Source organism: Gasterosteus aculeatus, chromosome 6 (genome assembly GCF_964276395.1).
Source record: "Gasterosteus aculeatus chromosome 6, fGasAcu3.hap1.1, whole genome shotgun sequence".
Lineage (NCBI taxonomy): Eukaryota > Metazoa > Chordata > Actinopteri > Perciformes > Gasterosteidae > Gasterosteus > Gasterosteus aculeatus.
In genome coordinates, this window is record NC_135693.1 from 6,384,531 (window position 1) to 6,409,741 (window position 25,211).

At 49.3% G+C, this 25,211-nt stretch overlaps 1 protein-coding gene across 2 annotated transcripts in view; it reads right to left on the reverse strand.

The window, feature by feature from the left end:
- Positions 1-25,211, reverse strand: part of thada (THADA armadillo repeat containing) — a 58,415-nt gene that overhangs the window by 11,633 nt on the left and 21,571 nt on the right. For both annotated transcript variants that reach the window (XM_078103924.1, XM_078103925.1), the window contains exons 28-33: positions 22,426-22,557; positions 18,694-18,862; positions 12,113-12,216; positions 9,532-9,614; positions 2,879-3,291; positions 634-758 (exon numbers count right to left, since the gene is read on the reverse strand). In XM_078103924.1, the coding sequence (XP_077960050.1) occupies positions 634-758; positions 2,879-3,291; positions 9,532-9,614; positions 12,113-12,216; positions 18,694-18,862; positions 22,426-22,557 (1,026 nt within the window). The remainder of the gene's footprint in view (positions 1-633; positions 759-2,878; positions 3,292-9,531; positions 9,615-12,112; positions 12,217-18,693; positions 18,863-22,425; positions 22,558-25,211) is intronic.

Below are 25,211 nucleotides of genomic sequence, written 5' to 3' on the forward strand. Positions count from 1 at the left end.
TAGCTTTTGCTCGGGTTGTAGTTCATGGAGCACCGAGATCAGGGCCCGCTGTATGTTCACCGTGAATATTGTGAGACCCAGAAAACATGAGCCCGAGGTTTTGCTGGAATCACCGCCACACCTCGACCACTGATTTAACTACAACAGCCATGTTGTAAATCCACCCTTCAATACTCGGACATTTATATGAAATGCTCTAATGATTGCATGAGTCCTCAAATGAAGGTTCATAACATGTTTTGTGAAATCACCAAAGACTTTTTCACCCCGAAAGCATCACAGCGGTGAATGTTTGTGCCAAATCTGACGACATTCGCTCCAGCCGTTCCTCAGATATCACATTGCATAGTGAAGGACGCAGAAGTCACGGTGACCTTGACCTTTGCTATTCAAAATCAAGTAATTTCACGCTGGCTGCTTAACACGCCACCTGTATGATCACAGTGGCGGTAAAGGTTTGGATTTTGTCCTTTCGTCCTTCCCTGCACTGAAACTAAAACTGCATCTTCTGCCACATAAAATAAAATAAAAAATAAAATGTACTTGCTTTATGCACTTCCAAAAGTACATTTTCATGCCCTCCAAATTACAGCTCTCTAATTGGCGCCTGTTCGCGTCGTCGTCTTCTCTGACCTGTGAGCAGAACTCTGAGCCAGAGCCAGAAGGCGCTGCAGCGCGTCCTCCCGGGACAACCTCCTGGGCCCGTCCCTCCACTCCAGCGCCGCGCTGGAGCTCAGCACACGCAGCACGGTGAGGACCTGAGGAGGGCGGAGACGAAGACGCCGTCAGAAGGAGTCAGGAATAAGACGATAATGAGGGAACACAAATACAATAAGGATGCAAGAGACGTGCAGGATGTAATCAGGCAGCTTTATAGCCACCCATAGCAACCGTTTTAACAAACTAGACTCTGCTCTCCATCCTTCTCACGCGGTTCTTCTTTGCACCCCCCTGGGAGCAGAGTCGGGAGGAGGGGGGAGAGATCCCGGTTAAAAATGCATATCCAATGATTATTATTCCTTTCTAGGGCCTCCGGTGTGTTATTTAAGCTTTTAACATAAAGCCCTGTGTGTGTGTGGGGGGGGGGGGGGGGGGGGGCATGCAATGACTGTGGGTAAACTTCTGCGTGTCACTGTATATTTGTGTGTAAGCCATAAAAAAAATAAAAAAAGACCTCCTACCGGCTGACTAACTGGTGCAAAAATACATCCGTTAGATAAATAGTTTCTCTGTGTGATGTCACATGGTGACTAATATTGTATTAACAAACCCACAGAATTATCGAGCGCTTTAAGCTCTTTGTTTTTGCTTTCACAGGCTTCTCTCTCAAACAGCAGGTTCTCAGTTGCAGAGTCGTTTTTTAGCAGCAGTATTCTATTTCTAACAAATGAAGAAATCCTAACAAAATGTTAACAACGCTGATGTTTTTATCAATATCATTTGGAAATGTCACCAATAACCACAGCCCAGTACACTTGGTGGTGGACATTCTCGCTCTCTCTCCCTCCCTCCCTCTCCGACCATCGCCGCGGACTTTTAACGACACGCTTTAATGAGCTGCCGCCTTGCAAAACCCTCGGCATGCCCACGTACTCAAATATACACGGTCACAGGAAAACATGCCAACTCCGGCGCGGACGCTTACAGACTCCCGTAGATGTGTCCTGCAAATAAACAGCCGGGGCCACCCGGCATGAACACACGCAGGCATAAAAATAAGCCCCACATATAAAAGTCACCCGGCCTGCACAGCGGTGCCGAGTCCTTTTGAGGCCTCGAGGCGCTGCTGCTTTTTACTCTGTATCAACCGGCCTGTTGAGCCAAACTGCGGAGGAGGTTGTGAGTGAAGGGAGAGCCTGACAGAGGAGATCGCACTACGCATCTTTATCTAAATCTCAAGACGATCCTGTTGGATCCAAACCCAGATATCGGTGCCATCTGGGTGTGAAATACAGCGTACCTATAATAAACTGTTGATGGAGGTGAATATACTTGATTCTGTGTTAGGATGTGGTCTTTAATCAGCAGTGCTGCTCTGATGAGCTTCCACGTGTTACCAGTTAGCTCAAACACGTCACTCAAGCAGCCAGTTTGACTGTGGAGTTGTCTGATCTACTGTGGCAACGTAGATTTCACGTAACGGGGGGGAAGGCGCACTATAGGACAACAACAACATGCTGTTTTTGTGTGATCGAGGCTCCATGGAGAGGTTTAATTAGCGGGCTGTAACGCAGCAGATGGCTTTAACACACGTGTCCTGAATGGCGCCTGAAGAAGAAGACATCGTCTCTGGGCAGGACGTCCTTGGCCCACTGCCGCTCCTTGACCACAATGCTTCATCGGAGTCCAGGGCGAGCTACGGCATGGCGTGTCCCTGCCGGGGGGGGCAGGCTCCACTTAACGGGGCCCTGCGCCTTAACCGTTACCGGCTGGCCAATGAAGCGGCGTTAATATATATTAAAAAAAAAAGAAACAGAACCCTCAACAGGCCAGAATAACACACACGTTTGCTAGAGCGTGGCGACACACACACACACACACACAACAACTTGTTAAAAAGTAGAACCTCCCAAACCTCTCAGGAGGGTGTGTAAGTCGGAGGGAGAGGGGGCGGGGGAGAGAGAGAGCGGGTGAGGCAGCCCTCTGCCAGCGCGCTTGGCGTGTCCCCCGGCAACCGATTAGCCTCTCACGCAAGCCTCTGCGAGATGGATTTGGACATTTAACTTACGGCCAAATGTCCCAATGGCTCGCTGAGACTGTGACGTTTTCTTTTTGGAAGGGGTTCATCGTTGTGTGATGAGCTCACACAGACACACACACACACACACACACAATAACAAATGCCCCTCGTGGGATGTTTTGGTGTGGGTGGTCTCACCTTGGCCAGACACCGGGGGTGTGTCTCGTGAAGAGCCAGGGCAGTCAGGTTCGACAGGGTGGTCTCGTCCAGCCACTCAGGTCTCCTCCACCTCCTCCTCCTCCTCTTCTGCTCTTCCTCTTCCTCTTCCTCCTCCTCCTCCTCCTGCAGCCTCTTCAGGACCCCCTCCAGTGCCAGCTCCCTCACCTCGTACTGAGGGCACTGCAGCAGACACCGCAGGAGCCGGCCGGAGGGCCGAGGACCCCCCCACAGCTCGGGGACGTCCACGGCGGCGCTGAGGGCCACGCGGGCCAGGCTGAGCAGGTACTGGGTGCCTCCGGGCCCCCGGCTGCTGGCCGGAGAGTCGGAGGCGACCAGCTCGGAGGCCGTCAGGACGGACAGAGCTTCCCGACGCAGATCACAGACCTCGGTATCTGACAAGGCAAAGCTCAGTTAGTTATTACCACCGATTTAACATTTAAGGATATAAAATGAGTGCTACTTATCCACGTTGTTTTTGTGTGAGAGATATCGGCCAGGAGACTAAACGGCATTCATGATCAAAGTGCCAAGTCGCTCACCTGAAAGCATGAACCGTTTTCCTCAAAATCACCCAGAGACGTTGTTGAGTATTCTAACAAGGGAACCATTTTCTTTAAACCATAGATCATACATGAAACTACAGGGGGGATGTATTTTTAAATTTAAGTGAGATGCGCAGAATCAACGGAGATTTCTTTTAAATCTTTAGTTTGATTTGAATGAATTCATCTCCTGGTGACTGAAATACCGCTGGAATAAGCTTGTCCCAGAACAATATTTTCATCCGTGGAACTGGTGCCACATATTTTACGTCATTAAACGACATAGTGCTTGCTGGGAAATTATACAACATGAATGCTTTCAGTCCTGTTCTGAACATGTGGCAGAGACTCACACAAAGCGAGTGGTACAACAACAAACTAAAAGAATCCCTGCAAATATCCCTAAAAGAAAAATCATCTTTTTAACTGTGCTGAATTGACAAACACATGAGAAAATTAACTTGTCAAATGGATTGAGAATTAGATTTCCCTCTGAGAAGATGATTCGAGCCTCTGTAGGGAAGCTCAGTCTACGTGGAGAATGGTGTAAAAAGACTTTGCCGTGCGTGATTATTGGTCACGTTATCATTCCCTAATGTCTTGGGTTCGTTTTGGAGCAGTGCTGACGCTGTAGAAGCGCAACTTCCACCCAAATAACGTGAGGATCCATTTTTGGCCTCACAAGACTGCAATAAATCATCCCCGCTTCCATTTAAGAGTCTCAGCACATTCTCAGTCACTGATGCATTTCCATCGTACACTTCAAAAATCAAATCACGGTGATTAATGAAATATCTGCAGTGGCTTGGAAAGGCTTCAGCCTTTTTGCAGGCTAAACACACAAACACACCTCTGATGCAGACAACAGGCCAGACGGACAAAGCCAGCCTCCTCGGTTCCTTTCTATTTTGACTTTTATAGAAGAGGCTGCGTCAGTGTCTGCTTAGAAATACCCACGGCCGTGCCAACGCAGCCACCTGTGAACATACTCCCTCGGGGAATGACGGGTGCACAAATAAAACACACACACACTTTCTCTGAAATGCAAGTGTAATCCGGAGGCAGGGCAACAAGTAACCCAATGCCATTCTGAAGCTGTGCTCCTCCCTGCAGACTCCACACAGACTCGGCTTTCACAGCCAACTCAATTACTTTAACACGCGCACGCGCACAACCAGCCGGCCTGACAAAAGAGCGGGAGAAGCATTCCTCCAGAGACGGGCCGGGTTACCACGGAACCTGATCCTCAAAGGGGGTCCGTGGCCAAATAAGCATACCTTAATGCTTATAATGGGGGGAGCGGGGGCACGGTAATGACACTGAAGATGAAGGGAGAGGAGGATGACTGAGGAGAATGGGAGCGTGGCAAAAGAGAAAACAGCTGTCTGTTACAGGGGAGTAGAGGGGAACAGCGAGGGTGTCAGTGTGTGTTCATACCTCATGAATGTGGAAATTTTGCGGTCAAGACAATAACGAAACACAAAAAAAAGGGAAACCAATCATGCAAGGAGCCCCAAGGATCACCTACTATCAACCGACTACAAAAGCACTTGTTTCAGAGTGAGGGTGGGGGGGGGGGGGGGGACAGGTAGAAACAAAAGAGCAAATGAGGGAGGAAGTAAGCGTGAGAAAGAGGTAAAACATAATTAGTTGGAAAGCTTAGAAGTTTTTTATGATGGCATCTAATAAACTGTGTGTGTGTGTGTGTGTGTGTGTGTGTGGGGGTGGGGGGTGGGGTGAATGTGATTTATAAAACAACCATTGTTCCCCTCACAGCTGTGTTTATTTAAATCTGCGTCTACCACACTTGTGTCCCTCGTGCTGCTTGTGTGCGGACCTGCAGCTGGGCCGCGTCCGGGCTCTTTGGAAGCTAACGCCTTTAGCCGCAGACACAGCCGTTGCCATGCTGTTTATAAAGCGCCAATCGACTGCAAATAACGTAATCAAAGCCCCTGAAATGGTTAACAGGAACCAGATGTGCAGAATATTTAAATGAAACCGGTTTGTTTTAGAGTCACGTTCACATCTAGGGGGACGCGTGGCAGACAGGAAGCACTTTCCGTAGCTGAAAGAGTTGGGAAACTGATGCACAAGATGTCGCTTTATAACCAGCAATCGTAAAGAAGTCAGAGTTTGGTGGACACACACCCTTAAAAGCCTAATATAGTAGGACTTATGTGTAAACAATCCAACAGATGTGATGCAGAAAAATGAACAAAAACAAATAAAGTGACGCTTTAGAGATCTGGATTCATAAACATACTGTGTTTCACAGCTCACTTATCTAAACTAATCGAAACCACCACGTGTGGTTTAACAGGACCTGGTCAGCTGGCGGCGTGAGGTCAGAGGTCAACGTTTGAGCTCGGCAGACTAAAGAGCCTTTTAAAGATGTGTCGCTGAGAATCACCGAGCGAGCACCAGCCGCGGTGTTTGAACTTGTAATGTGGTTTAAGGTGTTGATGTGTTGTATTTAGTACATCGGGAGTTTGAATTGAGATGAACCGCTAAGTGTTCTGAATATGTACTCGTGTGTGTGCGTGTGCGTGTGTGTGTGCGTGGCGTCGGCGGCCCACTGAAAGCTGGCGGGGGAAGACACTTCGCTGCGTTAAGCGAGGACGTTGGCGGCGCGATGCACGTGCTCTCACACGCAAGCACACAGCTGGATTTCACATCAGCTTCCACCTTCATTACCCAAACTGTGAAAAACAAGCCCCAGACGCTACGTGTGTGTGTGTGTGTGTGTGTGTGTGTGTGTGTGTGTGTCAGAGCTGACCTCCTTCTCATGCCGACGCAGCTTTACAATTTGCTGAGATCCCTCCCTCTAATTACCCTAAAAGCTCTCTGCCTACACAGATAAACATACACACAGATGTGTGATGGAATTAACCAGCTTTACAAAAGAAAAAAAGAAAAGGCCGTCTCCGTCTCCCAGTAGCTTTTAAGATTCCTACATTTGTGGAGATCTTTTACTACTTTACTGCCCACATGGCCGCTGATTGTCTGCTAAACCGTTACGGCAGGCAGTGCATCTCGGAGGGAAAACGAAGTGCAAAATGAAAAGCGCTTCGGACCGAAGCGCGGCTCTTTGTATTGCGCTGGAATATTAATACTGCGTCAATAGCAATCATGCGTGTTATGAAAAGAGCGGTCTGGCCACGTGTTGGTACGAGCTGCGAGGTCAACTAAAGAGTGGTGTTGCCCTCTTGGTTTCCTTTGAACAGCAGCAGCGTGGAAAGCTGCTTTCCGGATGTGTGGAGGAGTCTCTTGACACCAAATTGGCATAAAAAGAGAGTGAGAGTGTAAATATGGAACTGCAATAGTTTACAAAGAGGCCAAAGATCAACGTGCATCTCAACCCCACCAGTCTTTTTGGTGTGAGCGTGAGTGCAATGAAAGGCCGTGTGCACGTGTCTCACACGCGTGTGCGCTGAGAGCCTCACCACCAGCAGGACGGAGCTACTTTTTCTCCTCTTTTTTTTCTAAACTGCCAAAGCCTCGTTTAAGCGTTTTTTTTGTTGTAAAAAACAATATTTACGATCCCAGTTTCTCCCCAGAACAAATTCATCATGTCCTGGAGGCCTCACGATAGTATTAAAATGTGTTTTTTCTAAGGAAAGACTGGAAAAAGTCTTCGCTGAGGCCTTCTGTACACACAAACAACGCACAAACTAAACGGGGATCCACCTTTAAGACAAATTTCCCAATGTATCTTTGAGCAGAACAACGAGTGTGGCTCGACTGCGAAGGCGTCGCTTCCTGGCAATAACGGAGAGGAGGAAGGATTACAGCGACCAGAACTCTCTGGATTCAGCACATGGCGCCTGTGTAACCATATCTATACTTTACGAGAGATCTCCATTTATATCTCCACGCCACTGACTGTATGAGAAGTCTATGAGGAAAGGACTCCACTTCTCTTGATTGATTCCATCTCGATCCGTAGCTTCCATTATTCTTCAACCAATGCATGATATGCATTCTGTAAATGACGGCCTATTAAGGGTCAAATAGACCGTGAAGCAGTGTGCGCTTTAGGGCGGGTCCACTTGTGATTGACAGGTGTCGTACACGCCGTCTGCGGGGCAGTCCGCTGCAGTCCCAATATGGCCACTTCCCTTCCCTGGGTGCATAAATTCAAGATGGCAACGACCAAAATGCCCAAGCCGAGGCCTCGAGGCCTCGGAACCACAGAGCCATGTGTGTCGTCACGACGGCTACGTCCTCCTCCTGCATCCACTCTATGGGGGCTCAAGCTGCGCCCGCGGCCACCAGCCGCAATTTTGAAAGTGGTGCCACTTGAGAAATATGGTTAAATCGGCCAAGTCACCAACATAAAATCTCTGAGCTTAAGGGCTCACCGGATTTACCAGGAAACCGATCAATGTTTATTAGCGACTCTCAGCCAGCGGGCAGAGGAACACGCCGCGCCAGATTCCAGAGGAATTCCTCCGTGTACCTCGTTTTTTACTGGAACAACTGAAAGGAAGAAACAGAAGACTGGCGCAGGTTGAGATGAAGCGGCGGACTGCGGGGGCTTTTTCTTTAATTTTTTTTTATGAGTCTGCTTGGATCAAAGGACCGGGGCAGGGAAATGTGCGCGCGTGCACACACACCCACAAACCCCAATACGTGTGTTCAGAGCCGAAAGGAACTGGCTGGTAAATGCAAAGTTCCTACTCGATGCAGGGTTCCAGTTAAAAAGGGGGGGGTCCAGATTGCTCACCTCCTTTACCCCCCACTGCTGCTGCTGCTGCTCGGATGAACTTTCTCAACCGGCTCCTGATTTGTTAGAAAGGTGCATTTACACAAGAGGAAACCGGATGAGGGGTAAAGGAAACGAGGAGGAGAAGGAAGGAAAAATGGAAAGGCAGAGCGACGAAGGAGGGCGAGATAATAGAGAGGCGCTGGACGTGTGTGTGTGTGTGTGTGTGTGTGTGTGTGTGTGTGTGTGTGTGTGTGTGTGTGTGTGTGTGAGCTTCAGGGTGCTTACTTAGTTACATAAGGGGCAGAGCAAAGCAGAGCCCGCCGCTCAATCCACAGGCCTGTTTTGAGAAATCTTCGGTATTTCCACTGTCAGGGCCGACATGTGTTCGACACATGGCCGGCCTGAAAACATAAGTGCCCCCCCCCCCCCTCCTCCCCCTTCTGTTTTTTTCCCCATCATAAACTGGGTCACAGGCACAATCCCACCATCTGTCAAGAGATCGCTCGCCTTCGGTTTCACATTCCTCCGGCCCCCAGACACACACACACACACGTTTGGGGGGCCGGCGGGGGGTGGGGGGGGGGGGGGGGGGGGGTAGAGCAGACTTCTGTCAACTATCAGTCTCAGTGGGTAGCGCGGTGCACAGCCTCGCCGGCGAGCGCAGCGGTTGGGCCGTCTGCTAAAACTATAAAGTATCCACACTCCGGTTCACAGCTAAAGGCAACTGTGGCCCCCGCAACCCCCCCTCCCTCTGCGGGGGCTCCAGTTTGCTGGTCAACCTTCCAGCAAGCGGCTGACATCAGCAAAAGTATCATCTATATCACAATGTAACGTTATAGAGGCCTAAAATACAGCAAAGCCTCCTCATTAAATGAAGCGATTAGTCAACTTAAACGACAAAGTCACTAGTCAATATGTTTTTGATGTAGCGTTTAGATTTTTGTAATGTAAAATGTAATTTTTTTTACCATTCGATGTGTCGTAACAACGCTTAAATGAATGACTGTCACAGCAGAGGCTCCGTGTTTCTATGAAGTACACTTAAAACGATTATGATTGAGTTGAGTAGTGGGAGGCTGTAAGGGGGATGATTTAAAGACAACCATTAAAGCAGTGCCATGTTATTACTCACACGTGGCCGTTAAAAGCAGAAACAGAATATTCATGGTGCTGCATCGCAGTGGTACCTCATTTAATAGAAAATTGAGAAAACATTCCGTCTTTTGATTGGCTGTATGGAGGTCTGTGAGAAAATATAATCAGACTTAATTTTGCAACTGGGGAGTCGACCACTGATGGTCAGCAGATATAATACGAGTTTTATATCTGCTGATACGTCGTATTTTAAACCCCAGTAAGACGCAGCCACGTGGACCACTCACCGTCCAGAAGGCTGACCCTCGGCCCACAAAGACACACCAACACATCCAGGAAGGCTCCTCTGGTCACCTCACAGCCGTTCTGTCTGCAAAGAAAGAACGACCCATTTGTCTCTCATTAGCGTAAAGAACCTTTCATAAGGAAAGCTACAAAATAGGAGCCAAAACTGTTTTCATTGATTATCTATTCTCCATCTTCCAATTTTCTTCCAAAACATCTCCCGTCTCACCGCAGGCCACAAGTCATCCTTTGAAACTCAATTCGCCTGCTGGTTTTAGACGCGTGGTGATCGCAAGGGCTCAGAATTTCCCTCATCCCGATCCGACCTCTTGTTGTTTCTCGTCTGTGTGACAGCAGTTAGGAAACTACGGCTTTATTTATGGGGAGGGGGGGGGGGGCTTTGTGTTTTGGTCCTGGGGCTGCATCTCTGGTTTAAGTAAACAACATCTGATTTTATAAAATTCTGATCTTGTGTTATTATATTTATATAGTCCGTAATTCCTTATGCGCTCAGCCCATCTGGGACAGGAGACTCTTTGATCTCAATGAGGGCTTACTGGTTTATTAAAGCATAATACAGAAAGTGACACAATGAAGATAAACTAATCAAGGATGGTTTCAGCGTGATTCCCGTTAGTGGGACTATGTGACAGATGACGGTCGCTGGTCAAACAGGCAGTCACTGTTTGCGTCCACAGGACGCCCGTGTGTTTCCTCCCATCACATGAGAAGCCCCCAGCTTAAGATCACAGATTGCTTTAACTCACTTACAGCTGACGTTTGTAGAAACAAGATTCAACCGTGTTGGTCAATATAAAGATTTGCCTAAACTTTGGAGTCACAATGTAGAATCATTAAAAGGACATTATTGTGTTGTATCTACTTATGGCTTAAGTGGAACAGCGTGTGTGGGACGTGTGAAGTGTGTGTGTGTGTGTGTGTATGTGTGTTCAAGGGTACGACCACAGCGCTGTGAAAAGCCCGCGAGTGAGTGTGTGTGTGTGTGTCTGAAAACAAGGGAGACAGTGTGTGAGCTTGACGTCACATTTTCATCACTCGGATATTAATAAGGAACCCGCTCCCACGCGAATCCTTTGCGCACACACACGCGCACGCCAACCCTGATGGATCATGGGAAAATAGCGGGACGGGCGTCTGTGTGTGTGGCCAAAGGGAGAAGGCTCCTGTGAAGTGCATTGAGTGCATGAACATCATAAAACAGGCTTTAATAAGCTTGATCATTCGATCAGTCCAAACCGCGGTAACTTAACGTATTTTCATCCATTTGATATTTTCTGTGTAGGTGAGAAAAGGCATCGTACTGAAGGGAAAAAGCAGAGCCCAAGAAGGTGCACAAAGGGATTTGTAAACTGGCCGATGCATGAAGTGGAGACTAAAGATGGACCCTCGTACCAAGTGGAGCAATCAACCCTCAATCAAGCGAATTTGCAACGGCCTTGAAATAACAACAAGACAGCCCGCGATGGCGAGACTGTGTGAGGGCAGCGGTTTGCTCACTTCTTTTTCTTTACCTCAAAATGGTAATTACTGCCTCAAAATTCTGCCCAGGTCTACGATCCATACGTATTTATATCTGCAGCCGTCTCTCTCCTCGACGTTCCCCCGGAGGATAATTTCATATGTATTTGTTTTTCTCAAAGCTACAGTCAGTTGGGGAATTTCGATACTGTCCAAACCCTCGGAGGCCACGCAGCCAAAGTCAACTGCAGAGAGCAGCACGAGTGTGTGCAGTCATCGCTGCGACACCGGTCCCCCCCCCTCCCCCCTCCTGGAGCTTGAGAGCGACCAAAATGACACAAGACAAGGACGCCGCGCGGGGCCAAAACCCGACGCTGACTCAGGCCCGCCGAACAATGCATTCCTTCCCTTTTGGACTGAAATTAGTGGTGTTCTGGAAGAGGGAACGAGGGCTTTCTCTTTTTCCAAAAGCAGAGCTTTGTCTGACCTGTGCGGCCTTTGGGGGCGGGCCTCCTCCGCGGGATCAAACGTGCGGGCGGCGTGCGCGCTCCGGTGAGCAAGAATCCGCCCGGTCATCTTAATAAAGGCTCATCAGTGTAATCAAGCGCGGCCCGCGGGGCTAGTGTTGCTAACCTGGCGCCCCCGGCGCTACCTGCCGCGGCAAGCAAGGAGGGGGGGGGGGGGGGAGCAGTAGACTGGAGACCCGGGCCTGACCCTCAGCCGGCGGGGTAATCTGCGCGCCATAGGGCCTCTATCTCGGGCGAGGGATGGCCAGAGGTAGGAAGGAAAGGGGCAGGGAGGAAAGGGGGGGGGGGGGGTTCTAGAGATGGGACAGCGGGCGGTCGCTTTGAAATGGAAGCCCGGGCAGGACATGAAGCGACGCGGTCAGGGAGGGGACGGACGGTGAGACAAGGAGCCATTCTTCTGGTGAGCCGAGTTGTGAGGGCAGGACGGATTCTTATCTGTGCGCGCGTGTCTGTGCGTGTGCGTGTCTGTGCGTGTGTGTGTCTGTGCGTGTGCGTGTCTGTGCGTGTGCGTGTGCGTGTCTGTGCGTGTGTGTGTCTGTGCGTGTGCGTGTCTCTGCGTGTGCGTGTCTGGGATTACCGAGAGGCGAGCCACATGCTCCCACGGAGCCCTTCGGTGATGCCGCTTCCTGCTGGCAGGGGCCTGTGCGAGTCGGTCTGGTAGGAGCGCAGCAGAAACAGCACCTGCGTACGTACACACACACACACACACACACACACACGTCAAACTGACGTACACAAGAAAGCGGAACCAACAGGCATGTTGACCCCCCCTGCAGCATGTGCACTGGTGTGGCATTGTGGGTAAACCTCACTGCTTAAAGCACCGTGGTTGAGGATGGACCCGATGTCAGAGTGCAAACATGAAGGTCAGAGTTAGACTATGTTTGCAATAGCGATATGTTGACATTTTAACACTAACCACTTACTACTATTAACCCTTTGCTTTCTTCATCATATATACAGGAAAACCTTAAAGAAGTCTGAGAAAGCGTTGGCACTTGGATCCTCCCATTGGGTCGACGTTGACGTGACAGCGTGTGACGGAGCCGGCCGGCAGCAGGTGGACTGGCGGCTGTGTATTCTGGGCCTTGGTAAGTATACTCTTTAAGTCGGGGCCACAGACCAGTAGGAAGCCATTCATTACGCAGCGCGGGGAAGGAAACGTGGGGGGAAAACCAGGCCGACCACGTAGCACCAAGCATGGCCACCAAGTCCTGGCCTGCCCTCCCGCCGTCCGTCCGTCTGCACGCCAAAGCAACACCCGCTGGCGCATGCGAACCGGGTCCGTCTCCCTCTCACTTTCACCTTCGGAGGGCTTTCCCACCGACGAGCCTGCAGCGGACTCCCGAAACAAACAGACTTCAGATCTGATGTCAGTGACAAATCTTCAGCTCTGGGCTGCTTTTGGCAGATTCCCGGCTGACGGCTCACCCGTTTCATACATTATGCATCTGAGCAGGAGTAACAGTGAACCCTTGGTGCACCGCGTGCTTGACAGGGGAGAATTCAATGATTCTAGTCCTGGTCTCTAGAACCTGCAGGTACACCACCAAGCAGCAAGTACGTCACATCGGGCCTCGGAGGGTGTGCTGCTGTGACGGCCGACCATCATTCAACTCGGTGGTACACATTGTTGACGGAGCGTTAAACTCAACAACAGTCTTGACTGAGGTGACTCGGGAAGATTTTGGCTTCTCGGAATCGTCTAGTTTGGTTTGTTTTTCTTGCTTAAAGGGCTGCTGAGAGAAACCAAAACGGGCTCTCAGTGGTTGTGTTCAGTTCCATTGCACCAGATATGAAATTGGCCGAGTCATCCAGAGGCCCAGTGGTGCACTGTTGCCAGCACTGGTTCTGGGGTCAGTCCGTCGCCATCCCTTCTCCACAGCTACACCTCATCCACCGGGTTGGGAAGTCCCTGCTCAACCGGCTCCATCCAGCCCGGCATGGAAGAAACCCAGAATATTTATAGAAAAAAAAAGGCCGCCTCCCTGTTTCTCCTCCCGAAAGTAGAGCAGAACATCGCGTGAGGGAGGAGACGCTGGGATTGGATGGCGCTCAAATTTTTTTTACGTTCCGACTACCACGACGAGGGCCTGATCTTCATTTAGGACGGCTACAACTACTACACCAGTAGGACATGAGTCATTACACTACACACTCCTACACCCTGAGGTGGATTTCACTGAGCTAAAAGGTGCCCTGTGTTTGGGCCCCGACAAGTAGAAGACGCACACATAAGAACCCGCCCAACAGAGACGGTCATCAAAAACATCACAGAATACCTTTAAAATAAGTTTAGATGCTTGATCTTTTCATGTCCAAGTAAACATAAAACAAACACATCATTTGTAGGTAGTGGTGACCTTCTCTGTATTATGCTCAAAAATAGCTGAAATTGTATTGTTGAGAAACATTCCCATGATGTTATTCATTTAAACTTCATAAGCTGATGTATAATTCCCTGTATAATAACTATGGTAATGAAGTGGAAAAGCTATCAACCCCCCTCTGGAACTTTGGGTTCCTACTTTAAGGAGCAAAAAAGAAAAGAAAAAAAACTTTTGTGTGTTAGTGGTAAATATGACAGATATGCTTTTGTATGCCTTCTTTTCTAGTGAGGCTTTTAACAGCTTGTGTGTGTGTGTTGCAAGAAGCTTTCTTCTCTTTTGGGTCTGGTAAAAATAGTGGTGGTGGATGTGAGGTCCCTTCAGACTCTGTTATCAGCCGTCCCTCCCACTGCCGCAACCACAGACTGACCACGCGCTGCACGGGCGCGCGCACACACACACACACACACACACACACACACACACACACACACACACACACAAAAACAGCAAGTGCAAATAATTGCACGCCAGTTCATGGTCCAGTAAAATGCATGCACAATGAACATAAATCTGAATTCACATAAAAGCAGATAGAGGTTAGGGGAAGTGTGGACGCGCCCAATAAGGGGAAAAGAGATGCTATAAAAACGGGCTAAAAATAACAGGAAATAAACACACTCTTACTCTGTGTAGCCGTATCATTGCACAAACAAAGCTTACACATGCAGCCGGGACATCAAGTCACACTCAAGTACGTACGTACGCACGTACGCACACGCACACACACACACACACACACACACACACACACACACACACCATTTGGTGGCTTATGTGTGTGTATTTGTGACACGGTAACCGTGTTACCGCGTATTTGTCCAAACAGCCACGAGGGAGCAGTTTGTCATTTCCATTATGTATTTGTGTGCTGGCAGCGTGAGCGGTGTACATTGCGTGACTGTTTGTGCGCAGGGCTGACATTCCGCTTGGCCGTCGCTCCCGCGAGTGTCTCCTAAAGCGGTGAAATGAGAACCACTTCAAGCACAGCGCCAGAAGCCACAAGGGACTTTACTTTCCTGCAAAACGCCGGAGCTTTCGTACTCTTGTTATTCTTACACTCAATAAGGAAAACAGGAATGTGTGAGTTAGTGACAAAATAAAGGATCCCTAAAAGTTAGATTTGTGTAATAATGAATGACTTTGTTGGTGAAAAGTCCACTATACTGAAGTCCACCATGTGTTTCTTTTGGGGGAACTTTCAACAGAATCTAGTTGTCATCATTTAGACCATTTGTAAGTACAGGACTTTGGAAGAAAGCTCCATGACGAATGCTATGAAATGCAGTGAAAAGCAAGTAAGTGGACCTTCATTTAAGATGGTTGTGAATGTACTACACGCGTTAAGGTTACTGACCTTAACGCCTTCACTCCTTGAGGACTTTGCAGATCATTCGTTGGCTCTAGCAATTGCAAATTCTGATTAAAGCGACCAGAAGGATAAACGTGAATGGTTAAAATAACACTTAATGTTGACATGCCATGTGGAGACCAAAGGGGAAGAATAACTTGCGTTACAGAAAGAGAGAGAAGTTCTCCTCGGCCCTTGTGAGCCTCTGCTGTGGAAATACCCGAGAGGATTACCTCTTTTCCTACTTTACTTACTTCTGCCGGGCGCCGCGGGCACAACAAGAAGCAGGACTTTCATTCAAAATCAGATATCAGTCCGTCGGGTCTTATCTGATTGATACTTGAATGTGTAATTATTAAGTTACGTTTAACAGGAAACAGTAGCTGTTTACTATTATCACCCCCCCCACGCTGCACGGTCCTGGTCTGCCAATGTCTGGGCACGTCAACTTTTAAACACTGATATTTCATGGAATTTCCTTCCAACCGGGTCCCTTTGATCGGAGCATTAATCCACGGGAACAAATTGGATCCATGTGATTCTTCCACAGCCACCCTTAGCGGTGTTGGAGCAGCTCTTTTATATAAACTGTAGATCATCTCTATAAAACGCATGTGCATGTTGAATCTGGATTTGGGTGCAGCAAGCGCTCCGGTGTGCCTCTGCAGAGCGCCTAGAATACATCGATCACTTTTGAGTGCGGGATCTCAGAATCCATCTCACAATAGCTTTCTATTGGCTTTAAAGTCAAGTGTTTGTGGGTCGTTTGTAAAACAAGCGGGTCCCGTGCTGGTTATGGCTGCTGATCCGACTGTAAACAATGACCGCCCCCTGGAAGTAACCACAACTTCAACAAGATCACTGCTACTTTTTTCAGCAGGAAGAATGCATGGACTTCCCTTTCTGCCTGGACCAAGTCTTCATGACAGCGAGGCAAAAAGTCACTCATACGCTCATGAGCTAAAGTAAGAGGGGGGCAGTGAGAGTGACAGACTTATCAACCATAGCTTGACAGACATGTACCCTTCAGGCTGGCTAGCATGACATAGATTAAAATAGAAATACAAGCGACATCATCTCGCAGCCATGACAGGTTCTAAATGTTACCATAGCTTCACACCATAGACAGTGCGACCTCAAGGTGGAGCCGGAAGTCGTGACAGACCAACTGGCTTGTGGAATATGAGCTTTGCATTTCAGAAGTCATAACACCGTTTTCTCCTTTCCGGGGAACCAGGAAGATATGAGGCGTCAGCTAATGGAGATCCAGAGCACAGAAGTGAGCATGTTTGGTCCACAGATGAGCAATGCAGAGACACCGTGCACGGCTCCGGTAGCCACTTGTCAATCACAAGGTAGCCCCGCCTTACAGCATGCCCTGCTAGGTTGTCCATCTTAAAATGGGACCATTCGAGGAAAAGGGCCGTCTTCTCATAGACTTTTATGCACTCAAGACTTTATTTTGCAACCAGAGGAGTCGTCTCATGTCGGGCACTTCAGAAGCGGATGCAGCCGCCTGCTATTAATGCAAAAACAGCCAGGAACGGATGTCTCACTATCCGATTTAAACAGCGCAGCTCCACCTGCAAGTCCTCTCCACCACCACGTGGAGGAAGTTCAACATTAGGAAGAACAGAGCGGAGCTGGAAGGAAACATTCCCTGGTGTGGTTATCAGACCTCTGCACCGTGTGTGTGTCTGTGTGAGAAAGTCAGCAGGGTGGTACAGTGAGGCCCGGTAGCTGTGACGGTTCCCAGCTCCACACTTTGCCCACCAACAGTTGTTTTTTGACAATAACACAGGAAGTCATTTCTCCCTCCAGCAAAAACATCTGCTACCTGTTAGACACACACACACACACACACACACACACGATGAAGCACATTAACATACATTAGGCATCTCCCAAGGCCTAATTCAGTGTCCTCGTAATCTCAGTATAAACAAGGGCGTGCACACGCGCACACACACACACACACACACACACTCCCTATCTGGGTCCATTCATTCTCTTGGAGTCTAAACATTTTTCGCTTCCACGTGAGAGCACAATATGTTGCGCGCACACTATCTGTATCAGTGTTTGTGCGATGCTTCCCCTCCACACGTACACCCGAGGCCACTATCTCTGCCTTACTATGTTTAGACCACTTCACCTGAGTTTTTCCAACAGCCCCCACCTCACCCACACACCTGCTATCTATAGCCCGGCTACGGATGGCCACTGCAGATACACACACTACACTATTTGGACGGCTTGCCAGACACCTGGATATGCGTCGGCATTTTTTGCGTTCCCGTGTCAATTTCTTTCATCTCATCTAGTCATCTAGACTTTGGCGGTTTTTAAACTTTTACGTGGCGGTTGCTAACAAGTAGCTCAATGAGACAACGATAGATGTGGCTGGCGGAGGCATCGGGTGCTTTCTGAAAAGGAGAGAGAGAGGAACGCCGAGTCAGAGATGTCGGGAGCAGAAGAGACGGATCAGTAGAGATCTGGAAATGCTCTGCATGTGTCGGCCATGACAGCAGGGCGGACTCTGAGTCCACTCCTGACTGAAAATCTCGGCCTTCAAGGAGGCCCACCCAACCCTGACCCCCTCGCACAGCGGCCCTCCACTCTGCCACCGAGAGCAACGGCTCTTGACCCTTTGGGCCCCGTCTCTGCATCCCGCCACGCTACCACAGCCGCCCCCCCCCCGCCATCATAACTGCGAGGCTGGGGAAACTCCCCCTGCCCGTCTCCTCTGCGTGTGTTGATATTACCGGTGGACTGTTTGGTTGCGTTTGTCAGAGTGTGATGACAGAACTAAACGCTGGTATTTACCCTGCGATAACTGCCTTGTCTGGACAGACTCTGTGAGGATACTCTGTGTGTGTGTGTGTGTGTGTGTGTGTGAGGCTCTGTATCTATAATCTCTGCGTGGGTGTGTGCATACGCATGTTATGATAAGCGCTTTGGTGATTGCGTTTTGATAATCTGCCCTTGTTGAAGTGAAATGTCCAATTTGAGGGATTTTCTGGTTTGAACTTAAATTGAAAGATTATTCATTTACGACGTCCTCCCCCAGCTCTGCAATAAACTCTACCGTGCTCGTTGAGCCAGAGAGGAGGGGCCTATTTTCAGTCTCATTGTCTCAGGAGATCAACCGCTAACGCGACTTCATACCAAACCTTTAATCACTCAGAAAATTGTGACAAAAAACAAATGCCTCTGAAGGTTTCCAGGTCGAAGGCAACTTCACATTCAACTAGCAAAACACAGCGAGTCCTTACATTTGACCCGCTGTGTGTGTGTGTGTGTGTGTGTGTGTGTGTGTGTGTGTGAGCACTGTGCAAAATAAACAGCTGTGGCCATTCTAGAGCTTTCACAGCATGTTGTAACACATGCGAGCGCATCAGTGCGCGGTGCCGTGCAGACCTGCAGCAGAGTCCCGTGCACGTGGTTGTGCTGGATTCCGGCGGCCGGCTGCTCAGGGAGCTCCTGCAGCAACTTGTGGACGGTGGATGGGACCTGAGTGACCAGCACGAAGGGGACGAGGGCCCGGGCCGCCATCTCTCTGGTCCGGTACACCGCGGAGCGGCCGCATCTGCGCAACACACACACACACACACACACACACACACATCATGGAAAGTTATTAACAGCATGGAATGAGGATCTGCTGCTTCGTAGCCATAATGTTGTAGTTTGTAGTACGTAGGCCGGTTGAGTTAATGGCGCGAGATGTACGTTTTTTGTTATGAAAGGTAACTGATTAATACGACAGCCACAGGGACAAACGAGACAACGTGGACTGATGCTTACATCTCCATCTGTCTCCTATTACAAAGCTTCAGCACCTAAACCCGAACCCGCTGACTGATCCAATCACCACTATGAAGAAATGAAGATTCCTGTCGTTTCTTTGCCCCACATGTATTCTGTCTCCTTCGTTCTTCTTTTTTCACACGCACGCTGTCATTCGCAGTATCTGCTGCTGAAGGCCAGCTACCCACGAGTGCAGGCTAAAATTAAACCTGTTTACAGGCCGATAGTCTTTCCTTATCCAATGTCATAACACCGCCATAGCCGCCACGAGAGGAAGGACACGACCAAGAGCTGACTGAGGTGAAGACACAGAGGAGGAAGGGGGAGGACCCAAGGAACAAGAACAACAAGCAATCTCGACAAAATTGCCTTTTTATCGTTGGCAGACACGTCGCTCAAGGTCAACTCCTCCAAATAACCTCGACCTCCATCGCGGCACCAGCTCCTGAGGTGCTGCAAGGACAGCGGCCCCCGACGTTGGCTCCAGGTCACATGGGGGCACGACAGAGGCTGTGCAGACAAACGGGATGGTAGGTGGAGGGGGCGGGTGGAGGGCGGCGTGAGTCAACGGCGGACGAGGTTTGTGTTGGCAGACGAGAGGCTCGAGATCAATGTGGACTTCAACAAAGAAAAGACTGTTCACAGCAACAAGTCAACTGTCAACAAATGTTTCTCCACCTGCTGTGAGCAGGTCTCATCTCCCCAACACACACACACACACACACACACACACACACGTTTGCATTCCTGAGCTCTGGGCGTCTGTCCAAGTGAATTCATGTGCACCAGCATTCTCTTGTGCGCGCACACACACACACACACACACACACACACAACTAATAACCCAAATCTACATCCACCCCTGCCGGCCCATTTGGGGCCCATATGTTAACCATCCGCGCTAATTTGTCCCCATTGAAACACTTTTGCGAAAGGAAAAGACAGTTTAGAAGGGTGTAATTTTAGAAACGGGGCCGTCCCCCGGGGGGGTCAGAGGCAGACCGACCTGACTGGCATGGAGCAGCTCATCTGCGCCTCATTTAGGAGCGCTGGGAGAGTTGTTTCCACTGCAGGAGGCCAGCGGCGCAGCGCGCCGGGTAAACAAGCGTCTGTCACTGGGGAGCGTCGGGAGAGGGAGGGGTGACGTAGCTAAGGTCATTTCTCCACATCCATTCGTACAGACGGGACGTGGCCGAGCACGAACCGCCGTTGACTTTTAACGGGGCGTCAAACACCAAAGTGTAGTGAAGTCGAAGGTTTCAAAGTAAAACAACTTTTTTATTTAAAAAATGTTCTAAAAAAACCTGTGAGGAGTAAACGTGTAGGAAGGAAATATAAGTACAATAAATCAGACTGGACGAGATTCTTTGTTAACAACAATGAGCCAAAAGATGAACACACGTTATTTATTCTAAAGGCTGGTGGGCCAACTTGGACACAGTTTATATTCTCAAAAGTTTACAATTTGTCCGTGTCCTCAATCCATCAGCGTCCTTCAAGCCCACAGAATAATAATACCGGGAAGGAAGTGTCAGTAGTCCTTAATGCAGCCTGACTTTGGTTTATGTGCACCACCGTTCCCTTTCTCAAGAAATGAGATACGAGGCAGCGAGGACGGCAAAGGAAAGGAAAAGAGGGAGGCAGGGAAGGAGAAGGAAATCTCATCAAACTATCTCAGCACTGTGCGGCGTCAGCGGCGCGGCAGAGAGGACGAGGGGACAGAAGGAGGCCGTGTTACAGAAGCCAGAGGGGATGAGACCAACAGTTAATGGAACCGTTGCCGTCGGGACGCATGGCGGCGAAGGGATTTGAGAGATCTAGCGGGGGGACTTGACGATGAAACGCTGCGTCGTGCGAGTTACGGGGCTCCACATCGGATCCTTGCAGGCGACGGGTCGGATCGCATGAGAAGGGGGAGGGGGGAAGGGGGGAGGGAAGGCACTCCTCGTCAGACACGTCCGCACACGCACCGGGGAAGACGAGCCGCGGAGGCTGCAGACAAACTGAGCCAAAGAAGTTAGAGCCCGGGTCTATATTTAACATTCCCAACATGTGCGCTTCGTTTGGGTGAACGTGTGTGCTGCATACCTTCTCTGACAGCTCGAGTCAGCCAGCAAGCGATCCGCCGACCCAGAGGGGGGGGCACTTAAAGATTTCACCACATGACTGATTAGTTCAAGGCCAAAGCCAGTTCATCCTTGACTAGCAAGTTAGCACGCTAACACGCAACGTTAAACGAGTCCAGAACCCATTGGGTGACGTGCTAATGACTACGTCCACTGCTACGTCAGGAAACTTCTGCAGCTCCAAATGTGAGGAGTGTCTTAAAGTCCAGCCTCCATTTGTTCCCTTCTGACCCCCAGTGTCATTTGGGCGAACCGGACCGACGCAGGCGTAGAGAGAAGCGGCCGATAAGCGCAGTCAGCTCACTCTCCCCCGAGCGAGCACAAAGCACACGAATACACTGACACCTTCCAACTGGAAACACAACAAGCGACAAACACACTGATGAACAAACACCCGCACGGCCGCGTTATCGCAAATTATAACAACAAATGTTTCATCCTACAGCTGTGATTTTAATGTTTTAGACCTCAACGGCTTTATTGCTAACATGGTTGTGATGGTAAAGGACTTTTGAATTTTGCATTTGGCCAACGGCGGTCGTCCTCAAGCGAGCGCTTCCGTTCTATTTGCAGGTGCAGCAGACAAACATGCACTAATAATATTTGTAGACTCCTCCATTTCCGGAATGTGGCAAATGCGACGTGGGACTTTTGCTTCCCACCCGGCTGGAAGCTTTACTCCCCGGCGAACAGAAAAAACAAGTGGCGTTCTAATCAACCACTGGGACACGGGACGGGGCCGCCAACAACCCGCCGGGGACACCTCCAGTTTAGTCTCGAGTCCTGAGACTAGACTCGAGACTAGGGGACGTGTTTAAATGAAGCGTTTCTGACTCTTGCTCTATTTTCCTTTTTGGTGGCACATGGACTGGATGTTGTGGGGAGCGCGGCAGTTGGAATAACAGAACAGACACAAGTTATTGAGAAAGATGCGGATGCACCTGTGCAAACAACCCCCCCCCCCCCGCACACGAAACACACAAATGTTTTGACTGCAGGTGTTGTGTCTTGGTGATTGCTCTATTCTTAGAGGTTCTGGCTCAGAGAAACGCTGTCTTGAGAAGTTTATTGTTGCCGGGACAGCAGGCGTGTGACCCTTTCGGATTCCATCGGACTTTCTCCCGACCGGCGGGTGGAGGCTGCCGTCTTCTTCGCTGACCTTTAATGGCGACGGCTACAGCGCTTGTGTTGCTGTGCGTGACGGACTGACACCCACCTGATGATGAAGGGCATGAAAGGGGCGAGTCCCAGAGGCGAGGAGGATCCGTCCATGGGGGAGGGGTAGAGTCGACTGAGCACCAGCAGCAGCAGGAACAGACTGGGGTGCAGCTTCACCTGACCGCTGCCACTAAGCACACGCACACACACACACACACACACACACACACACACACACACACAGACAGATGTCAACATGCTACATCGATGATGCGTAAAACGACCTCCACAGTGCCGAGGAGTCTCATGGACCACTGTATCCCCTTTATTGAAGAAAGAAGAAGTCCAGCATTCAGAAGAATACTTCTCAAAAGAATTATCAGCAAAATGAACTAAAAGTGTGAAACAGAGTTTGGATTAAGAAGAGAACTTTCTAAAAAGATAAAAAGGAACACTTAATCCCTTCGGTATTTGCCACAAACCTTCAAATGAATTATCGGTTGGTCTTCACTGGGCAGGAAGGGGATGGAAACGTAACCAACGCTGAATGACAAATGTATAAAAGAGCATGATGCTCGTCTCTGAGATGTAGCGGAGGAGAACATAGTCGAGCAAAGAACTAGAACCTTGTCTGTAGAACAAGTTGGGGTTTTTATTTGGAGTCATGTGACCGCTCAGCTGAGCGAAGCTCCTCACTGTGGTTAGTGTGCAGAAAAGGTGTATTTCCCGTAACTATCGCGCATAATCACGTTTCCAAATGAAAAGGGCTGAATGCCTGCAGTCTCCCACGCGCCGGTACAGCCGTCTCCTCTTCCTCACTCCCTCTTCTCCCCTTCATCCAAAACCTCAGAGCTGAGTCACGATGGAAACCGCCCGTCTCTGCCAGCGGTTTCACAGTTTCACTCTGACACACTTGCAGTCAGGGAAGGGGGGAAAAAGAAAAGAAAATCTCTTGACTACACAACAAAGAAAGTAGTGACTTGAATGTGAATATCTGGGATCTCATGGGGATTAGTTCCTTCAGATCGGTTTTACTCCTTCTTGTCCAGCTCTTCCACAATGATGAACAAACCAGAGATCAACTCCCCCAAAAGGTTCATGGAGTTTTACGCCTGCTCGAGTACTCCATCTTGGTGTTAATAAAACCACTCAAACTTTAGCGGCGGTAATTTGGCGCCGTGCACCGTGAATATAACATTGTCTAACAGGGGAAAAGCTCTCGGGGCTTCTAATTACTCCGTTCAGCAATAACGTGCACAGAGAACCATCCGCTGCGGCTGCCATACATCTGCAGTTTCGGGAAACGTAATCACAGCTCAATTAGAAACAGGTCCGATGTGTTTAGCGTCAGAGTTTAGTCGAGCACAACGGGCGTGACGTCAGAGAGGGGGGAGGGGGGGGGGGGGGCGGAGAGGGGGGTTTTGGGCCTTGTTGGGAGGCAGAAACACTTGATGAAAGAGGGCGTCCGCGTCGTGTAACGACTGAAATCCCATGGCGGGCTCTTCCGCGAACGTCCGGCCCTCTTTCTCGTTTTGGAAAAGCAGCGAAAGGGAAGACGTCCTAAAGTAAACCAGGGCTTCAGTTTGCCGTTTAGTCGGCTGGCGGAAAAAGATAATCAGCAGTTTTGTGGACACTTTTTTTTCATCCTGTTCTTTGGAAGCGAAGGGCGCTGCAGGTCCAAGTCGTGGACACTGACCTGAAGTAGTTTCAGAGATGAACTTGTTTAGCTTTGCTACACCGAGACGATAACAGCAGGAATCTGAAATGTGGGAACAACAAGAGGTGTCCTCAGCTGCGCGCCGCGAGGCCTCAGGAAGGAGTTTGAGAGTCAAAGCAAAGGGAGTAACACCAAAGACTAAACCAAACACATGAGGTACAGCTGATAGCACAGCGGGGAGGAGAAGGTTAGAGGCGGAGGTTCCGTGTGAAACGCACACGTTTAAACAGTGATATTTCATTAAAAAGGTTTCATTCAACACGGTCAGAAGTAAACCGGACCAATCGATCCTGTGAAAAACAATTCCAAAATGTTCCGTCTCTTTGGCGCGACGGGGAATCCGTAGATTAATCGCCTGTCACCTGGTAAAAGGGAAGTGAGACTTCAACCGAAGTACTGAACTAGAAGCAGAGAAGCTTTAACAATGAAAATAGTTTATTCATTAGCGGCTTTGTTTTTTGCTCTCCGATATTGGGAGCTCTTCTGGACAAATAAAAAAATCTGTTCTATGCAAAGATCTTATCGTTTCCCAATTTTCCTTTTTCTTTAAATAACAGTCATTTGAGTTCCCGCGGTGCATCTCAAATGCAACCCAAATCCCCTCTGCAGTTTAAATCAAATATATAATAAAATTAAAAAGGTTACCAACAGATGTTAAAGAACCAAACGAACTGTGACTCTGTAACCGTGGTTCTAGTATGAACCCTCACTTATTCTCTGACGCTCCCCGGCCGGCCCGTTTGGGTGGCGCAATGCGCCGAGATACTGTGGGAGGTCGGACAGCTGAGATCTGGTTCCTTGGGAAAAATCTGAAAAAAATTTTAACAAGGGGTCGAAGGGAGTGAGGGGGATTGCGAAAGAGCCGGTTTCGGAGAGCGTTCAATTAATTGGATCCATATTAAGATAAGGCCGCCCGGGGAGCGGCTGGACGGGCAGCGGAGGAGTTCGGGACCAGCCGACAGAGATGAAGCCAAGAGGGGGAGGATGAAAAAGAAAAAAGAAAAAGTCAACTAAATCTCGACGAGACATCTACTTTGTCTGGTCGTAAAGTCTTATTCTTTGAGCAAACAGTTGAGAAAGTGATACCTTGGGGAGGGAACAGCTCACACAACGCTACTCGACTAGAG